The sequence below is a fragment of the Falco rusticolus genome, chromosome 2 (genome assembly GCF_015220075.1).
Source record: "Falco rusticolus isolate bFalRus1 chromosome 2, bFalRus1.pri, whole genome shotgun sequence".
In the NCBI taxonomy this organism is placed as follows: Eukaryota; Metazoa; Chordata; class Aves; order Falconiformes; family Falconidae; genus Falco; species Falco rusticolus.
The window spans coordinates 88,665,927-88,685,570 of NC_051188.1; the positions used below are offsets into that span (position 1 = coordinate 88,665,927).

The following is a 19,644-nucleotide window of genomic DNA, read 5'->3' on the forward strand; positions in this document are numbered from 1 at the left end:
TATTAAGAATAAACAGAATCTACAAGAAAGAAGAACTGGTCTTTAAAAATTCAGGAAGACTGGCAATCAAAGGTAGAATTGACAAAAGTCTACAGAATTTAGGCTTTGAAAAACAAGATCCCAAAACAAAGCAAAAAACCTCACCAAACCAAAATTAAACCAGTAATTAAGTGGTTTACTCACACAAAAAATAGAGAGAAGAGTGAAAATACCAAAGATGTGCAAAACCTACATTAAAATTTTGCCTCCATTGACGATAAAGCAATGATGCTGATCACATGTCAGACTGGACAGAATGGCTTGTGAATTATGGCATGGAAACAAATTTTTTTGGCTTCATGTTATGAAAGGAAGCTCACTAAATCTCCATTCCAGAGCTACAACAAGATTGGCACATGAAAATTATTTCAGTCCTACAGAGTTTTACATTAAAAGCATCAAATCAGTAACATATATTACTAGAAAACAGAACACTGGTATCTATAAAATGAAAAGGTGACCCAAATAGCCTTAAGCAATTATTCTCAAGTACTGTATGCATTTTAGAGCAACTGAAAGATGTCTTCCTCACAAAGGATATTTGCAAAATGGCACAGAATTGTACATAAGTTTACTAGACTCACCCAGTTAAGCCTCTTTGAAAAGAACTAATTTTCAAAGGATAAGTAACAGATATAATTTATCTGGCCTTAACACCTGCTGCAGAACCAAAACTGAAATAATTGGCTGGCTGAAGACAACTACACAGAAACTTTCAATTAGCTAAGAAAAAGAGAAAAATACACCATGCTTAGAGGAGAGTAGAAGGTCCTAGCAGAGTTCTTACAATTCCTTGAGAATTACTGTGGAAACTAATTTTAGTGAATTTTCTCCAATTAGTGGTGAGAGTCCAAGGAACATTTTCCAATTAAAGCACAAGGTAGGAAATTATGTGAATGCAGAAGCCACCATACTATTTTTCAGAGATAATTCATTAACCTTGAAGTCTAAAATTACAAATGAGATTAAGCAGTCCAAAATGAATAAACCCAGGAAAATTAAAAGTAAACCAAAATTTCATATGAACCCATGAATTTGGAATTACAGGAGGAAAAAAAAACCCCTTGAACCTCAAGATATCTATCATTACTTAACTACAAGTTAATGATACGAAGAGGGCACAGGTGACTCACGAAAGCATCAGCGGAAGTACCTCCAGCAAACATACAGATCCTGTGTACACGACACTGGATAAATACCATCTAAAATACCATTGTTTCTCTAGTTTCTAGTTTCTCATAGTCAAAGATTAACTTAACCTAGAAAAGACTGCACACGAAGGCACTAAGAGGAAGGATCATGCAGCAGAGACCAAGTCTTCCTAAAGAAAGTGGCATGCCTCTGCCTTAGTTTAAAACAAAACAGAGATGTCACCACTGTTTCCAAAAGCACAGTAGAGAACGTCAAGGAAGGGAAATAAACATTTAGTGAATGGACATAAACCAACCACAAACAAGACAGAATGGGAAAATTACAGTGAATTTTCAGTCATCACAGATGGAGGGTATGAAAGACATCCTGAACAGCAGCAAAATCTTGAACAGCAGCAAAAAGGGGAAGGACCACTCACAGGTTTCAAAATGAAGTGCCATAAACTTGCAACCCTTAAAGATGTGGTGGTCTACAGTAGAAAGGATTGGATGTGATCACCCATGAAGCCTCTTCCACTCTTATATCCTTGTATTAAGCATGAGATCTACACACAAAATAATTTGGTTTCAACTAGTGGTAACATCCACCATGTAACATGCCTTCAGTACATCTACAAAATTGTATTGTATGGCTTTAGAAAGAAAATTTAGAAAGGCTGAATTTTTTAGTCTCTTTCCATCACCCAGCAAACTAGGTGGTGATGCAGGGCAGGAGTGGGGAAGACTGTCACAGCAAAGCAGCTACCAGAATGGCAGTGTCAAGCAGTAGCATCTTTTCTTCAGAGGCCCCACCAAAACTGCACAGAGGACACAGTGGAAGTGCTCTCTGCGAACAATGCACTTCAATGGCAGGACCCAAACATGTCTTTATTCAGAATTCCAAGCGTTACCCCACCTTCAGACGTATTCTTCTGTCAGCTTGAAAATCACTTAGTTGCACAAAACCCGTGGATCCATTACAGCTTAGAAATGTTTTAGTTCAGAAATTGTTATGGTAATTGAAAGACAAGTAGTAAAAAATATAATCTTCCTAACATTAGCTTAATCTGTATATTTAAGAGAGCTTTGTAGACAATTAGCATTACTGCTTTTCTTGTGCCATCATTTTCTCCCCGATAAAAAGTGTCTCTTCAATATTAATAGCTGAACATGTTTTAATTGGCTTTTCTTTTAGATAGTGTAGGCATATATTTTAATTTATTTACTGAAGCTCATGTGTCCTTCAGACTTCAAGCAAAGAGATTTCTCTAACGGTGTAACATGCAAGAAAAGCACTTTTCCCAAAGTACAATCGCTTTAAAAGAAGAAAGGAGACATACAATATATTCTTAAAGTGGTTAACTCTGATACAACACATTCCTCTTATAGGAGATAGGCAAATTCATACTTTCTTCTATTTTCTGCTTTGGATTACAGCCTTGTAGTTCAGATTAGAAGAGTACAAATGCGTAGGTCTAGTTTCCAGCATGCAAGTTGCTATTCAACTACAGTCAAAAGAATTTAAACTTACCTTTCTCTTCTTCAGTAATCACTTTATCCACTGCATACTCCACATCAAAAATGTATCGGTAGAAGCAGAGCTGAGTGTACAGGGCCTTATCAGAATACTGTAATGTAAGAAGATAGTAATTAAAAACCCAACTCAGAAGTGCGTCTCTCGCACCCATTTCTAAGTCCAAAAGGTGATTCTCTGTGTTTTGTTCTAACAGTTTGTATGTTCCATTCATGTCAGATTTTGGTACTATTATAATGATGATGATGCAAAATCTCTTTACTGCATCTCTACATTTTTTCTCTTCTCACTATTTACACCAAGCATTTATATAGATCATACTGAACTTACCCATTCTTACAGAAACATAAATTAAATTTATCCACTCTTATAAATACGTGTATCACAATGATGCTCTAGCAACAAAATGAAAGTCATCAGAATGATGGGACAAAGGAGTAACTTTAGTGCTTTAGTATACAGTACAATGCAATGATCTCAAAAAAGAAAAAAACCTACCTGATACAGGTGCACGCCCCCACTGTTACATAAATTGTGAACATGCCATTCAAATAAGAACAGATGCATATATATCTTTACAGCTATGTCATCATTTTGCTTTAAACATCTGTGAAGGCTACTGCATGTTAGTAATCACACATTTAGTTCAAAGATCTGCAGGTGTGTACATGTGGAATATGATATTCAATTAAATGCTCTGAATGTCAATGATGTCAAGCCTATGTGCTGCTCCTCTAGTTCAAAAGTACATGCCTGCATGCACATGAACTAGCGTCACTATTCTGTGCACTAGAAGATTGCTCGAATAGACACAAGATCCACCTGGCCCGTGCTACAACTAAACCATTTCAAGTTAACCTTCTCGAACTCTTGTTCAATAACACCACATTCCGGTCCCGCTCTGTAATACAGTGGAGTCCAACTACTGGCCAACAAGGGTTTGAAGAGTTGTGCATTACAAACATCCTAACTAAGAATGAGGTAACAGTAACAGCATCAAACATGGAAGCAGTGTCCGTTTTAACACATTTAACACACATATAGGTAGACATGTACAAACTCCTTAAGATTTTCTGGATGAGTTATAAAACCAGCAAAGAATGTGGTTAGACCCATGTAAAACTGCAGCTCAGTATAGCACAAGAAGCGATGCTGAAAACGCAGTGGAAGTGCAACTGGTAAACTCTTTCTGCTTATTGGAATTCTGCTTTAACTTAGCTTTTCACTCTTCAATGCAATCAAACCAAGTCTTTTTTACTAAATTCAGCTAATTTTACACCTCCATTGACATGTTATAAAGTATCTATAACTATTAAGCAACTCATGTTGACAACTATTACTACTGCTTAGTTATTTTTTATATATCTTAACAGTATACTTCTTTCCACTTCATGTGAACCTATTTTAAAAAAAGACACACAGAAGCTTATTTTATTCCTTATTAGCTATTCTACGATATGCATCATCATTATACTATTATACACCAGTTATTTTTAGTAAATCCTGATTACTGCTTCCTGAAGAAGAAAAAAGGAGGACGACAGCGATTAAGTTATTTGTTTAGTTTTTTAGATTCAGCTGTAATTGCTGGTACACATCTCCCTGACTGCACACATGAAGCAGGTTGAATAGAACACTGAAATTACCTCCTTCATAATAGTTTGTTTTGATAATGTATTGTGTGTTGAGATGATGAGAAACAGTTGCTGTCAATTTGATTAGCCATTATATTTTTATGTTAATTGCCATTATTGGGTCCATTCTGTTTAGTGTCACCATAGAAGCCATACAATGTTAGCATAAATAACAAATTGGAGTAAATTAGGAAGATATATTTTTGCCAATTCATTTTAATTGCCCCTCAGTCCTTCCGTCGGTTAACGCAGCTGTTGACCCATAATAAGCGCTAGGTCAATATAGCTGCTTGTCAATTCAGAAATGCAAAGTGCTGTGCTGCTGGTAATGGATATACAACAACCTTTGCCAGCCAACTGAAGCAAACGAATGACAACCCACATGAAAGAATAAAGCATCAGCTATAGAGTTTAGTGACCTGATACTAGTAGGCAGGCTAATTGAAAGTCACTGCTTAAATGGATAAAGAAAATACAAAAATCAGTATGTAAAAATGTATGCATGCACACATAGACAGATATATACATACACACAGAATTATTTTTTTTTTATTGACAATGTGCTAGTATCTCCTACCCTTTAGCTTCCTGCCACATCTTAGAATTAGTAACTGGTGGAAAACAAAGGGTTTTGAAGATTTTTAATGCAATTAAGTATGAACATTATGGCATACTTATGAAACCATGGAAGAGGTACCTTAAATTTAAAAGGACTTTAGGAATTACTTATATCATCACTTCTCGTATTTCCTTAAATTCTGGTAACTTGTAGCTTAAAAAAAAGAAAAAAAAAAAAGAAAAAAAAAAAGAAAAAAGCCCAATCCTTAAAACTCCAAACCCAAGTAATACTTTACTTTTAGCAGTGAATTTTTTGTTTAAAAAACCTGACACCCCTAACATTATGGTAAGAACTTGGGCTAAATTTGTATCGTCATTGATGCATTCTTCCTTCCCATGAAAGACAGAATAGTAAATACATGAAAATAAAACTCTATTTTGAAGTTCTTATTTGTTCCATGATATTTGATTTCTTGATTTCATTAAGAACTGGCTTCAGCTGATAAATCTGCTTCTTTGACAGCTTCCATTCATGGAAAGAACAGCATTCTTTCCATGCAACCATTTTTTTAAAAAAGCAATAAACAAATGAAGGAACCAAAGATATACAGTTTGCATTCAGCAGTTATTCACTCCTTTGGACAGAGAAATCAAGCTTCTAATATAAAAATAACAGATGTAACAAAAAAAATTTCATTGTACTTGGCCAACAAAAGATTAATTTAAAGAAATCTAGGTTTAATATGATTGCAGACTGTTTCCTGTAGCATCAGAAGGCCAACAGCAAACCTCCAACCTGCCTTCCCAGGAAGAATTTAAGATTGCACAGATTACCTAACAGGAAACTGATGGTGTCTTCTTGACAGAACTGGTAAATTACGAACTGGAAAAGCAAATTTTCCTATGACTAAGCACAAAACTAGGGTTCAAAATGCTCAGTCATGAAAAGAAAATAATCTCGCTCAGCTACCACACATGCCAGGGAACGTTCATTAGGGCAGATATATTTAGGAAAGGAGATTTGACAGATGCAACACATTTGTATTTCTGGAGTTCCTGAAGGTCATCTGTGCCTCCACACATGCCCAAGTCCACCCTTCTTGATGGCAATCGCTACCTTAGCATTTGTCTTGTCCCTACAGCTGCTGATGTCTGAACAAAACACTGGCCTGAAGGGTAGCATCATCTCTTCTGTCTTACAAATGCCTAAAAACTCGGCTCCAGAGCAATGCCCCCTTGGTATGCTCACTCCATCTCTCTCTGTCCCTGCAAACCCTGACGCATTTTTTCCAAATCAAAGTGAAATTTCAAGGTGATAATGTCCCAATTCCCTCAGTCTGCAACAGTGTAGTCAGCAAGTAGGGAATTTTTCCAGAAGCAGCAGACACAGGTTTGCAACTCTTCTAGCAAGAAGAGAGAACTGAACTTGGTTTTCTTAACCTTGCACAGGGAGGGCGGAAAAATTGCCAGTGTCCCCCTTTCCTCTTTTTTTTTATAAATGCCAAAACGCAACTCTCTGAAGGTAAGGGGACTTGGATTTAACCATTGGTGACCATCTTCCTACCCTAAACATGGTGCCCAAGAACTTATGATGCACTACCTCTCACCAGCTTTTCCGTTATGGAAGAAAGCTTGCTGCCAGCTGCAATTAGGTGTTGGAACTAGAAGACCCCTCCCTCAGTGCTGGCTGTTTCAGATCACATCACAAAGGACTTCAGCTGAGATGCCTCATTCTCCATCTTGTTAACAGGGTGCCTGAATGGCTCCCATTTGAGTAGCTAAAGGCACCATGGTGACTTAGAGAATCTGGTCTTAAGAAAGGTCTGAGGAAAGGAAAATGGGAAAAATAAACAGAAGGAAAAGATGGATATTCCCAACAGCAAGGTAGCAGAAGGCTGAACTAATGATTCTAGTTCTGATGGTTTACATATGTAGATACAGTGCTGTTCTACTCGACACCTTCTAAGCAGCATGTAACAACCTCTGTATCTTCAAAGCATACATTTGAACAGGCCAAAAACCTAAATGCCCCTGCTTAGATTAATTTTCTTTGAACTGCTGCCAGTTCCTGTATTAACCAAACTAAGATGTTATGGTCAATGCTTTTTAGATTACTCTTATTCCTGTACAGTAGATTGAAATCTTTTATTTATTCTTTGGCATCTCCCAAATTCCTATAATTCTCTGTAGTCCCACCCCACTCATAACCCTTTAAATCTTTTCAGCATTCTAATTTTTTTTATGCCCTTTTTGGTTTGCATCTGACTCTCTCCCATTTCTTCAAGCCCCCTCTGTGGTGGTGTTATTTTGTATTCTTTGTCATTTACTGTTTTCTCTTGTGTCACTTATGGTTTTATGGATGATGAAGGCGACAAATTAAAAAACCGCAAAAAACTCCCCTTTCTAGCTTGCTAACTCTATTAGGCTGCTTTGCAAAGGAGATAATTTCCACAGGTTACAGAAGTTATTTGTATTACTTCAATTAATTATAATACAAAACAGTGGCACCACTTCATTAATCAGCTGCCTGAGAGAGTTACTTTTGTGAAAAGCCTTTTTGGTAATTTGATTAGAAAGAACAGTGGCTCTTACTACTGTGATATGATTCAGAATGTCCACCAAACAAATCCTTTAGAACTAATTCTTAATACTTTAAAAAAAGGAAAGGAAAATAAGAGGAAATAGAAAAGAAGTCTCCTGGCACAAAAACATGTCTCAGAGACTCTTTCAAGGCTTAGACGTAACGGAGCAAATCGTACAGGAAATACTTCAGTGCTTTGAGAGGCATTTCCTCCCCTCCCCCCCTTAGAAAGATGCAGTAATTAAAACCTAATTATTATCTTCATTTTAAACAAAACCTAAAGTGAATACCAATTAATAACAACATACTAATGAGCATCTGCTGTGATGAAATTGAATATGAATGTGCTGCAAATTTCGGGTAATTTATTTTTTCGGGGAAGTGCCACTGGTCTCAATCTACTGCTGGAAGATTGTATAGACTGTACACATCTTCCATCGTGTTTCTTATGTGCTGCAATTTCTATTTTCAAAAAGAGGGCACAGCTTAGCTTTGTGGATGTTTATATATCCAAATGCTATCCATGCTACAATGATTTCAAGGCAATAAACTGAAGACCACATTTTACACACCTCACATATTCTTTTGTAAAACCAGGCCGGTTGCATTGCACCAGGTTCACACAGCCCCTATTCACCATCAAATTCTTCAGACAGACACTCCTGCACCATAAGAGCTCACGAAATGTAACTTCGTCACAGCAGCCCTTGCCTCACGCCAATGCTGATGTAGACTGAAGTCAAATCTTCTCGTGTATCACAAAACCTGGTTAAAACACAATGCTGGTCTGTGTCAAAAATGCTGAAATAAACCATGCACCTACGATAACTACTTCACATGAACCAAAAAAAAAAGGTGAAATAAAAGTACATCAAAATTGCAGACTTTATGCTTTAGTATACAATCAGTTTTTGAAAATTTACATCCAATTCCATTAAAACCATGAGATGGTTGGTCACCATCTTTCTTGACAGCAGCACTGGTTATAAACTAAATGGGAAGGTGTGTGGGGGTGTGTGGTTTTCTTCTTAACCCTCCAAACTGTCCACCCGCCTCAGTCAGTACTGGAGGGTTTTTTAGTGATTATGACTCAGAGTCCATTAAAGAAGTAAAAGGAAACTGAAACAGGTGTGGCAGGATTTGGATATGATGAAATTTTCCCTAGTACTTATGTTAACATGGACTGTATGATGAAAGAAAAGGTTCTTCCATATACATGCAAGGGTAAATAGGAAAAAAAAAAAAAAGCACAGCAGAAGACTGGATATTCTTGTGCACTACGAGATATTTTTTTTTTCCATTAAGTAATTGAAAGGTCAAGAACTTTTGCTGGTTTAAGTCCTGTTTAGTGAGAACGTTACAGATAATCTAATTATAAAACCCCACAACTCTGGACTCCAGTGCTAGCAAAAGAACATAAAAGTGGGTGAGGAACTGGGTGAAGAACAGATGACAACACCTGCTGACAAGGGACACCAGATGGAATGAAGGGTTAACAGAATACCTCCAGGGGATATCCTGACAATACCATTAGTAAACATTTTCATTAAGAAACCCTGGAGAAAAAGTAGCTGGCTATTAACAAGATTTAGGAGACATTAACATGGAAAATAAAAAAGTAAGGAAATTCAATGAGCAAAGCATTTCTGGCCATAACAAAGACACTGAATGAATTATCTAAAACTGAGGAGAGTCTCAAGCTGAAACTGTTCTGCTTTGAGGATTCAAACATGACGCCTCAAGCATATGTCATAGACGCAAGATGAACAGCAAGTGCCAGCAGACCAGGCAGTATTTACCTACAGAGCTCCAGAGGAATGAAAGGATGAAGCTGTTGGACCACTAATGGTGGTGGCTCACCTCACTTAAAGACAGCAGTGTAAGCAAAGACATGAAATAAATCCTTTTCCTCTTCCTTGGAGATACATAATCTTTTAAACAAAAAGCCTGACTGTCATCTGTGCTAACAGTTCCTCACTGTAATGACAGGCATGCAACCCTCTCCCCTGTTTCTGGCCTTGTGCATGCTCTACTGCTCACCTGGTATAATCAATCCACCTCACTAATCCAGCAGAATTATAATAATCCAGCCAGAACTCGTCTGGCAGAAAACTAACCCCCAAAATCTAACTGCCTGCCTGTGTGGTCAACAGCTGGCACATGGTGAAACAGCAAACTGCATGGTAGCTGATGTGAATAAGCCAAACTAGCTACTGCTAGCAAGGGAAGACAGAATGTTCCCCTGCTTTTAGTTCTGGGTTCGAGCTCTGCCTTACACCCATACTTAAGTTCATCTGAGCAGTGCAATAAGACCCGGCAGTGTGAACACAAGTCTGAACTAAGAATCACTCTTTTTTGGAGTGGGAGAATCACTTGCCTCACATACCCTCAAGTATACATGTCATTGCAAAGTTTCTTTACTCTGAAATTTTCAGCATCAAGATGTTTATGACTGATTTATTATATTACTAATATTTAATCCAATTATTCAAGAGAAAAGCATGCAAAAGTTGTGACTGAGTCTTGAACAAGACCAGACACTATCTGCTCTGAGGTATCTTTTTTCTAAAAACACTGTAACAGCAATCAATGACTAACTGTACAGAAATTAGCCCTAAACAAGTTCTACATGTCTATGCACTGCACATATGTATGTCTGCTTATATATGTATGAACACATTTTAATAAAAATACAATGGCAAAAAATAAATACAAATTAGAAGTTTTAAAAGAAAAAATCCAGTATTTTATATAAATATTGTTCCAGATGTTAAGAAGAGTCCAGAAACAGCCCTCAAAACGAATAATGAAATGAATAAATAGCTGGTTTTCATAGAGAAATTTTATTAAATTGATAAAACAGGATCACGTGGTGGTTAACTCCCATACTAGGAAATGTCATCAAGATGGTCCCTTCAGTCAGTTCTTCCATGCTAAACAAAATAGGTCTGACCAGTAAACTCAAGCACTGAACTGTTGCTGTCCATATTACTAAATTTCTAACATTTGTTGACTGAGTTTTAGGTGATGACAATTGACTATCTAATACAGTGATGAGGTGGCTCAGGAGATGATGTGTCTGGACCATTCGTACTGGCTATATGCATCTGATTGCACTTCAGTCCCAAGCTCTGCCCCAACAGACTTTGACCCCGCAAGCAACCCCACGTAATGAGCACGCAACACACTATCAGCCTCAAGCTGCAACACAGCCCTCATGTTGTTTCAGTCTCTGAATCTACAACGCTACACAATGGCCAGTCACTGGTTTATACATACAAACACCTGCAATCTTCGGTTTCTGCTCAGAGGACACAACACTGGTACTGACAGTGCAACAGAAGAAAAAGGTACAAGACCTGGTTTTATCCACATAATTCAAGACTTTGCATTCTAAATCCGATCAACGAAATATATTGCAAAAAAAATATTTTAATCTGTAATCTGCCTCATGGATCTGGAGAGGCTCTAGTGTATTCACTATTCTCCTCCTGAAAGCAACTGAGGAATTTGCAGGCTAACCAGTCCTGGAGCCTGAAGATCCATCCTGCACTGATGTACTTTGGGATGAGGATTGTACAAAAATTCTCAAACCTATCATCTACAGCAGAAAGGTTAAAATCTGAAGTTTTTTTTACATCAAACCAAAGAAATGAGCTTTACTGGACAGCTGATGAAAGACAGACATCGCTCTGGAACCAGACTCACTGAGCACCACATACAAGCAAAACTACAAAATAGCATCTTCCCAAATGGACTGAACATTACTCTGGAGAACCACCAGCATGATCCCCAAATCAACTGTATTTTAAGAGCCTCCAATCAAGAATATTTGCACACTTCAAATAAATTGCTGCTTGAAATAAGCAGCATATAGATATGCTCCTAAAACATATCCTCTCCTTAGTGTACAAGGAAAACCTAATAAAAAATAAATAAATCCATGTTTACATTTTTAAGAAAAAAACAAGCACTTTCAAAGTCACTCACTCATTTTTGGATTTATGGAATTACATGACCTTTGAAAGTCTGGAATAAGTAGTACATTACAGAAAAGGCTTGGTGAAACATTAGAATTGAAAACCACCTCCACAAAGCAAAGCTGTCATTCTAATCCGCAGATGAAGTACTGTGGCCAAGTATTCCCAATCTATCTTTAGTGTTAGTGAACAAGCTAGTACAGCTCCAGAGCTCTGTCTTGTTTTAGAGAACTGATGGATCTACTTGCTGAATAAAGAGCATTCACAGCAGTTAACGATGGGTCAGAAAAAGTAAGCACACGCACAGGAACTCTCATCACTGAACAGAACTCTTTCACCTTTCAAGCAATTTCATGTATTTCCATTAAAAATTCTAAAATCATTATGTTCTTTCTAACAAAGAACTGAACTGTAAATATCTAGGAAACTTAAGGACACAATTAAACAATCAGGACCCTGTACAACTGATACCTGCATACAAAACCTCCACCCTTACTCATGGAGAACCACTCCTCAAGAAGAATACAAGTCATACCCTATTTCACAGGACCCACACTTCTCACAGCTGGAAACAAAATAAATCAAGCAGGCCTCAACCAAGAAGATGATATGAAACCCCCTTACTAGGAGTAAATTCTGTCCCTGCAGGTAGTTCCCAGACCAGACCCACAAACCAACCACCTACCAGCTGCAGTCCTTTTTCATGGCAAAGAGAGAGAGGCCTTTGCTAGAGGTCTCCTAGAGGCCTCTGCAGATTAGGTATAAGGCTGCTTTTTTACCATTTCATGCAAGCTGCTGCTATGTCCAAGAATGGTTGTGTATTGCCAAGGATGAGCAAAAGGTGATTCCTTGTTATCTTATCTGAGGTACGTTTTGAGTCTTCTGTCTGCTTGTGAAAACAGATGATGCCACTTCTGATGTTCAGATGCAGAATGTTATGGATAACAATGGAAAAAGCTGACAGAACAAGTCCTGTTCTCACAATCTAGACTGTAGCAGACGTAACAAGTTTCAGTTTGAAAGTAAGATATTTCTGTTTACATAAAATATTTTAATCTAGCTCTGTATTTGCAACTTTGATTTTTATTCACGTTTTTAGCAAAAGTATCTTTTTGCACCAATTGATACACTTTACACAAACATTTTGCGCTTTTCAGCTACCCAGAAACATACAGTATAAAAAGTGCAATCTACGTAAGCAACTTGGCTTATACATATTTATTTAAATTACAATTTTGTTCAGTAATGGGTAATGTTGCATTTCTTTTCTGCGAAATAATTTACTAATATTTGTGAAAGCCTTTTTGTAACTGAATCTTGATTATCATTCAACAAACACAAGTACAGCATTTAAAAACTGGTTTATTAGTAAATAAACAGCACTATAAATAGGCTAGATACACAACCAAATAAGCTTATCTGAATATGTTTTAGATGTAAAAGCACGCACGTGAAAACAAAAAAAGAAGAATCATTTCCAGAGAGGGAACTAAATGTACTGCTTTGGATTACCATACTCCTGTTTCTCATGACTTAAGGACTCATTCCCTTAATTCTAGGTTTTATCAAGAGATTAAACGTTTGAAAAGCTAGGTTTCTGCCTTCAACTCCTAACTGAACATAGTTCAGCCTGGTTGAACCACCTCAATTTTTAATGAACTATTCTTTGAGCTCGAGTACTTAAACAATCTGAGACAAGGAATGTATCTGCTGCAGAGGATGCTTTCTTGCCTAAAGCAAATTTGGAATTTCAGTAAATTCTAAAGTACTTTGAGTCAATGTTCCTTGCTATTGATCTTGGTTTTTCTTAAATGTTAAGACAATAAGGAAACCAGGCTGAGATATGAGTACGTTTTAGCTACTCATCATGCACCTCGAACCATTTTACTATTAGAAGATCAGAATTGTTAGCGATTGACTGAAATCTCCATCTCTATGGTACCAACAGTATAAACAAGAAACTCCTGAAACTTATCAGACTACGCAAGATTACTGCTTCAGTTGGAAAGGAAAACAACTTTTCAATACAGTTTACTTGACTTGCCTAACTTACTCTGGAGTCAGGATGTACACAGGTGACTCCTCTGTTAAGTAAGATCTTTCCTCCTCTGTTTTGCTGAGATGAACTGTCCCCAACAGGCTACAGTAGCACCTATCTACAGGTAGTAGTGTATATGATCAGCTTTATCAGTGCAAGTCTTGATCTCATGTCTGAAGCAGATCTCTCAAGACTTTAATAGAATGGCCCTCTACTAAATGCTAAAGAAAAGTCATGTTATGTAGATGACAAAGCAAAGTGAAGCAAAGCATGTTTTCTGTGGGCAACACCAAAACGTTACAATCAGTTGTGCACAAAGGCACATCTCAATGACTTATAAGGAGGCATCTTTATCTACTACCCTAGGGTTGAAATCAACATCAGCACTTTAGGTACCAGACACAACTCCAATAACTTATTATGCTGCCCTCTTCTCCTTCCACAAATAATCACTGTTATGCAGGATTTATCCCCATATACTTTCCTTTCTCGGCAAAACACAGGTTATTTTCAATCATCTTCCCCATAACTGAAAATGGATTCTTCAGCACCGAAAGCAGCATTGGCACAGCAGTGCATACACCAATTCTGATGCATTTTATTTTTAATGCCATCTTCTCTACATACATCTCTGTCATTGTCTAACAATCTAACAGTGTTCTGGGGGACACAGGTTTTACTAGATGATGCATGTTTAAAACTGACCGTTATCGATGTCAGTTTTGTAGACTGCTTTGAAAGAAACCCAGAGATTATGTCCTGTATCCTTCAATTGGCAAGTCCAAACAGAAAGAGAGAAAGACACCAACCCTGAGATTATTCACAAATCTTTTTATTAGTCCACCTAAGAACAAGCAAAGATCAAAAACTTTAGGGTTTGATCTTGTCAGCCGCTCTGATGAGTGAGGTCAATAGTGTATATGTATGTTCCAGGAGAAGAAGTGTAGGTCAAACACCACCCCCCGCCCAGTGAAGTTTTATTCAAGAGGTGTTATCACACAAATGAATCAAATTATTAAAATTCTTCCTTGCACTGTCAGTTATCCTCACCACAGATATTTAGACAAAGACCCAAGAAATAAATTTTAAAGAAAACATATGAAGAATGGATAATTCCAAGCAAGGCATCCCCACTAAATGACAACTGTCTGCAAACTGTTAAAAAAACCACATTGTATTTTTAAGAATAAAGACTGCTTTAAACAATTATCTTCAATGGATTAAATCTTAATGTTTCCACACTAAAAGAGACTGGTGATAAATAATTAACTGATTTCTCTAATGGGAAACCCTCTCAAAGTGATTATTTTTACATGTAGCTGAAAGAAATATTTGTTTAAAATAATAGGTTTCTTGCTGCTGGAGAAAAGCAAAAGGTGTTGAACTGTGGTAGCAACTTATGCAATAATTAGCTGTGACCGAAAGAACTCCAATTACGAAGTAAGCAAAACGGTGACTGGAGTATTTTTCATCATGGAGAGTACTCTGGCAAGTTATGGCTCTGACAGAGATGAAAGCAGCCCTGGACACCAAGAACTCTGCTGAACCCAGGTAAAAGTGTGAAATGGTACACACTCACAAAAACTGACAAAAAGTGATCTTTCTATAGTTCCATTCTGTAACAGAAAAGGAGCTGTCAGTATTTAAGTGTTAGACAAGGACAGAGAAGACTTGTCTTCCACCTCTTTCTGCAAAGAGCTGCATAGCATTAGGTGCATCTCTAGGAGTTCTGGTAACTTCAGCTCTTCTGTAAAGTTAGGACATCTGCAAACAGTGTTGGGTGTTAATAAAAAATTACTAAAGCAGTGAGGCACTAGACACACATTTATTAAATAAAGGAAAAAAAAGTGTTCTAAAGATTAGCTCTTCCCTCAGGGGCTAGAATTAAGTTTGCTATTTTTTGCCTTGGATGTACACATCCATCCGGGCAGAACTATCTGGTTGTATCAGGAGTTTTGAGTGTTCACATTCAACAAGCGAAGAAATTTTAAATTAGACCTTTCAAACTTACAACAAACTCTCAAAAATAATACAGACAACCAAATGCATGCTGCTTTCTTTGCCCTGCCACTAAAGCAGGTCAGGTTTTCTTCAAAAATTGAGTAAGTTATTTTACAAATACAACAGAAAAGACAAAAAGTAATTTGTAAGGTTCCAAACTGGCAAAGCAAGAGATCTTGTGATAACAGGCCTTCCAGATAAAAGTTTGTAGGAAGCTCAGAAGCAGTGCCTAAGTGACAGCAAGCCTCAAAGGAAAACCATGCATCTACTTTGCCACATTTCTGAAGAGTAAGCTGGAAGAGCAATGTGGTATAGCTATTAATAACATGAATACCTCCAAGTGCAAGGGATATTTTGTCTCTAGGACAAAAGAAAAGCAGCTGGTTGTGACAGGAAGTCATGGAACACCCCTGTGAAAAACCTTCCTTAACAGCGATCTGCTGGTCAGAGCAATATTTTGTTCATTTCAGTTTCAATAAACTCCTTTTTTAAAGAATTTTCTCACTTTTGTCTCAGAGTAGCAGTCTAACAATTTATAACCAGTAGCTTTTCTTTAGAAAGATACTTAACTTCTCTGATGATAGCACTGAAAATTTCCCTGAGAAGTTCAACCTATCTGATACGAAATTGGATCAGATGCTTGAAATACTGGACTCTGTCCCCTAAGGGAAGTTAAAATGTGTAATCAATGAATGCAACATTTACTGGTCTGAACTTGAGATGCCTTAGTGAGAAGTACGATGATGGAAGACAAACATTTTTACTACAAACAAATAATCCTAAGAGTTAAGAAGTCTTACCAGAAACATCTCTCTCCTTTGTAGTGATCAGGCAGAACATATGGGTACTGCAGTATAAAGGTACAGAAACTTTGAAGCTATGCACTCATGTATATGTTTCAAAAGTGGGAATCCATTTAGCAGATAAATTGAGAAAGAAAAGAGTATGGCCTCTGGGTGCAGAAAAGCAAAGGGCTTCCTCACAAGACTTCCTCCCCTCTTCTGTATGCCAGCGATTGCAACTACAGCACTGCCATATAAAAGACAACCCATACCAAGAAAGAGGGGAACAGTGAATTTCTGTAATGGGACAGACATTTCAGAAACTTTTCAGCTAGAACTAGTGACATCTAAACTTCAGTTTCAGCCAGATGGTTCCTGATCATGGTGCAATGCTTGCAAAAATATTTGATCAAACTGGACAGGTCAACTAAAACTGTGGTGTTGCTCTCAAAATACTAGTTTCCATTCCAAGAGATGAACTTCACCAGATGTAACACTCCTAATGGAAGGATCTGATGTATACTAAAATTCTATCGACAAATTCTAGACTTTGTTACATATTACCAACACTGGCATTAAAATAAAATCACCACCATTAACTTACATACCCATAAAAGGTAGCCCAATCAGAACAGAATGTATGTTAATTTTTCTAGGAACTTAAAAAATTAGTTGCAAAGACTCACTTCACCACCTCCTCTAAATAACTTTTCCGTGCTCACAACCTCTGCTAACTGAATTTCATCCTCTTCCTGAGGGACCGCGTTATTTTCAATCTGATACCAAACAGACCCATCTTGAAACTGCACAATGACATTCTCTGTATCAAGCCTCTTCCTGAATACACAATTCCAGATGCCAGCCAAATCCACCTCGTGAAAGAACAGAAGCAGAGTAAGAAGCTAGGTTTCAGTAACAAAAAAAAGCAGGTAAGCAGACTGTCTGTTGTGGTACGTAGTTTAGAGAAATTCAGAATCGACCCAACAAAATAAAACCATTAGTAGGCATGATGCTGGCTCTCCTTGGAGCTCCTCCTTCCCAACACTTCTTAGCAGGTTGATGCTGTAGCAAGACCTACGAGTGAACTTGTGTTACTGCCATCACAGTACCCCAGTAGAAAGCAAGCCCTTTGAACAACAGTGGATGAGAGACACTGGTAACTGGATTTCTCAAAATCTAACAAAATATAAGCAGTTTTGGCCATTCCACCCTCAATGCCTCTCCAGCTCTTCCCCCATTAAATAAAAGAAGTCCCTTATGCAGACCTTATGCGGACAAGTATAAAAACCTTGTAGAAAGCTAAACATAATAAACCCTACAGGGAACAAAACCCATTAATAATTAAGATATTTCATTTGTTAAACTAGCAAAGTTGTGTTTCTGGGATTTAAAAGGTAGCAAACACAAAGAAGCAACCTGAAATTTAGGACCAGTGAAAATACTCATACACATAACACAATAAAAATGTTAATTGTAATCTTCAATAAGTAAGCCTGGGGGAAAAAAAAGACCTTATCCTTTACAGTATCAGGCAGCACCCCAATGCCCAAATTATAGGGAATAAAAAGATGAACAAGGAAGACAACATTCCATCTGAGTAAAGAAAGCACAGATTGCCCAGAACAGCAGCTCTGAGTGGATTTAGTAACAATATTTAGAAAAAGTAACAGAAAAAATATAACTCTCAAAAGTTTCTGGCCTAGGAAAAGCTGGATTGGCTAATTAGCTTCCTATAACCTAGACAGGATGACAAGAGCACCTAATGGAATGTACTTACTGTAAAACACAATGTCAATAATAGTTGCTAGTGTTTTATACTCTTGTAGCTTTTTCCTTTAAAAAATTACAATTTTAACATTGTTATTCTTAAATCTTATACAATTAAAAAGCTCATTCCAATTCTGCACAGCAAGGCAGCTGATCCCACAGGTATGGCAACCCAGACACACAAACACAAGCCTGCTCATGTAGAGGCCAGGTCCACAGCCCATGTGAAGGTAGCCAAGAGTGCGCCTGAATCAAAGGCCACCAAGGGAATTCTTCCGAAATACTACTCTTTACCTTCTGCTTTCCACAAGGAAACTCATTAGGATTTTTCATCTTCCTCATAAATCCGAGACTTTTGCAGTAAGGGTGCATACATGTCAAGTTCAATACAGCCAAATACAGCCAGTTGGGAAAGTTTAGTACTTCCCTCATTCTTACAGCTTTTACCAAAGACACATTTTTCTTCATTGCCTTTTCATTACAACCTTTCATCTTTTATTCACCAAATTTATATATCCTACTCAATTTTATCTTCACTCCGCTGTACATCTGCAATGGAAATTATCTGTTGAAAGGATGTAATCTTTCAGACATTATTTCTTCACAAGGCTTCAAGTTCACAATATCTATATTAGGTCATCAATAACTTTTTGTAAGGTGAGGCACTGGATGTATTCAGTCAAGAACTGTCAATTCTCTCGTTAAAGGTTTACACAAGTACAAGGGAACACTACAAGTTCAGAATTACTTTTTTGCAAAAGGTTGGGGGAGGTCCGGATTTTAAAAACAAACAAAACCCAACAATGAATAATTATGTACATACAGTACAGCTAACTAGAGGAGCTGTCTCAAGCAGAAAATTCATTTTTATCATAGCTAGCTCATTGTTTAGAGCTTCTATATATTTCTGCAATTGGGATAAGGAATGAGGTTGAAAGTTGACTGGAAGACATAAATTAGGTTAGATAAGAACCTTGTGTGGCAGCAGGGAAGTAGCCAAATGTCGTACTATTTATTACCCATGCCAATAAACTGCTTTGTTAGGTGCAGATTTTTGAGTGGTTTTCAGCAAGAAGAGCATGCTAGCCTTCCCATCCTCAACATGCAGTACTCCGTATTACGTGCTAGCTGGAACCTCTGAGCTGTCTTAACAAGATCACCCATGCAAAAATCTATCCACCAGGATTAAAGCATCGATGAACAATAAAATAAAAAAAAAATCTGAGAAAACATCTTATCCATGTGGAAGTACTGAAAAGTATTCTTTACCATTTCTGCTACCTAGGTATTCAGAAACATGACATTCAACAAATCATCTAGATCATGAAAGCAGGGTAACCAAATGCATATATGCCTCTTCAAGCAAGAATTTTAACTATTTCTGTCAATCCATCCAGCTCACAAACAACAGACTTTCATGTTCTACATAAGATAACCTATGGAGCACAAAAGCATCTTCTCTAAGTATCTTATCACAGGCTTATCAAAAAACTTAAAAAGTAGTTTTTGCAGGGTTCTGCAAAGTCTCAAAAGGAGTTGAAGCTTTATGAGACAGAACATGACTATTTCAGTTCCGTTCAGAACCAGGCGATTAAACAAG

The 19,644-nt window shown here is 37.4% G+C and overlaps 1 protein-coding gene across 2 annotated transcripts in view; it reads right to left on the reverse strand.

The window, feature by feature from the left end:
• The window catches only part of POLA1 (DNA polymerase alpha 1, catalytic subunit), a 204,035-nt gene that overhangs the window by 41,057 nt on the left and 143,334 nt on the right, over positions 1–19,644 (reverse strand). For both annotated transcript variants that reach the window (XM_037377112.1, XM_037377111.1), the window contains exon 36: positions 2,701–2,797. In XM_037377112.1, coding sequence (XP_037233009.1) covers positions 2,701–2,797 — 97 coding nt within the window. The remainder of the gene's footprint in view (positions 1–2,700; positions 2,798–19,644) is intronic.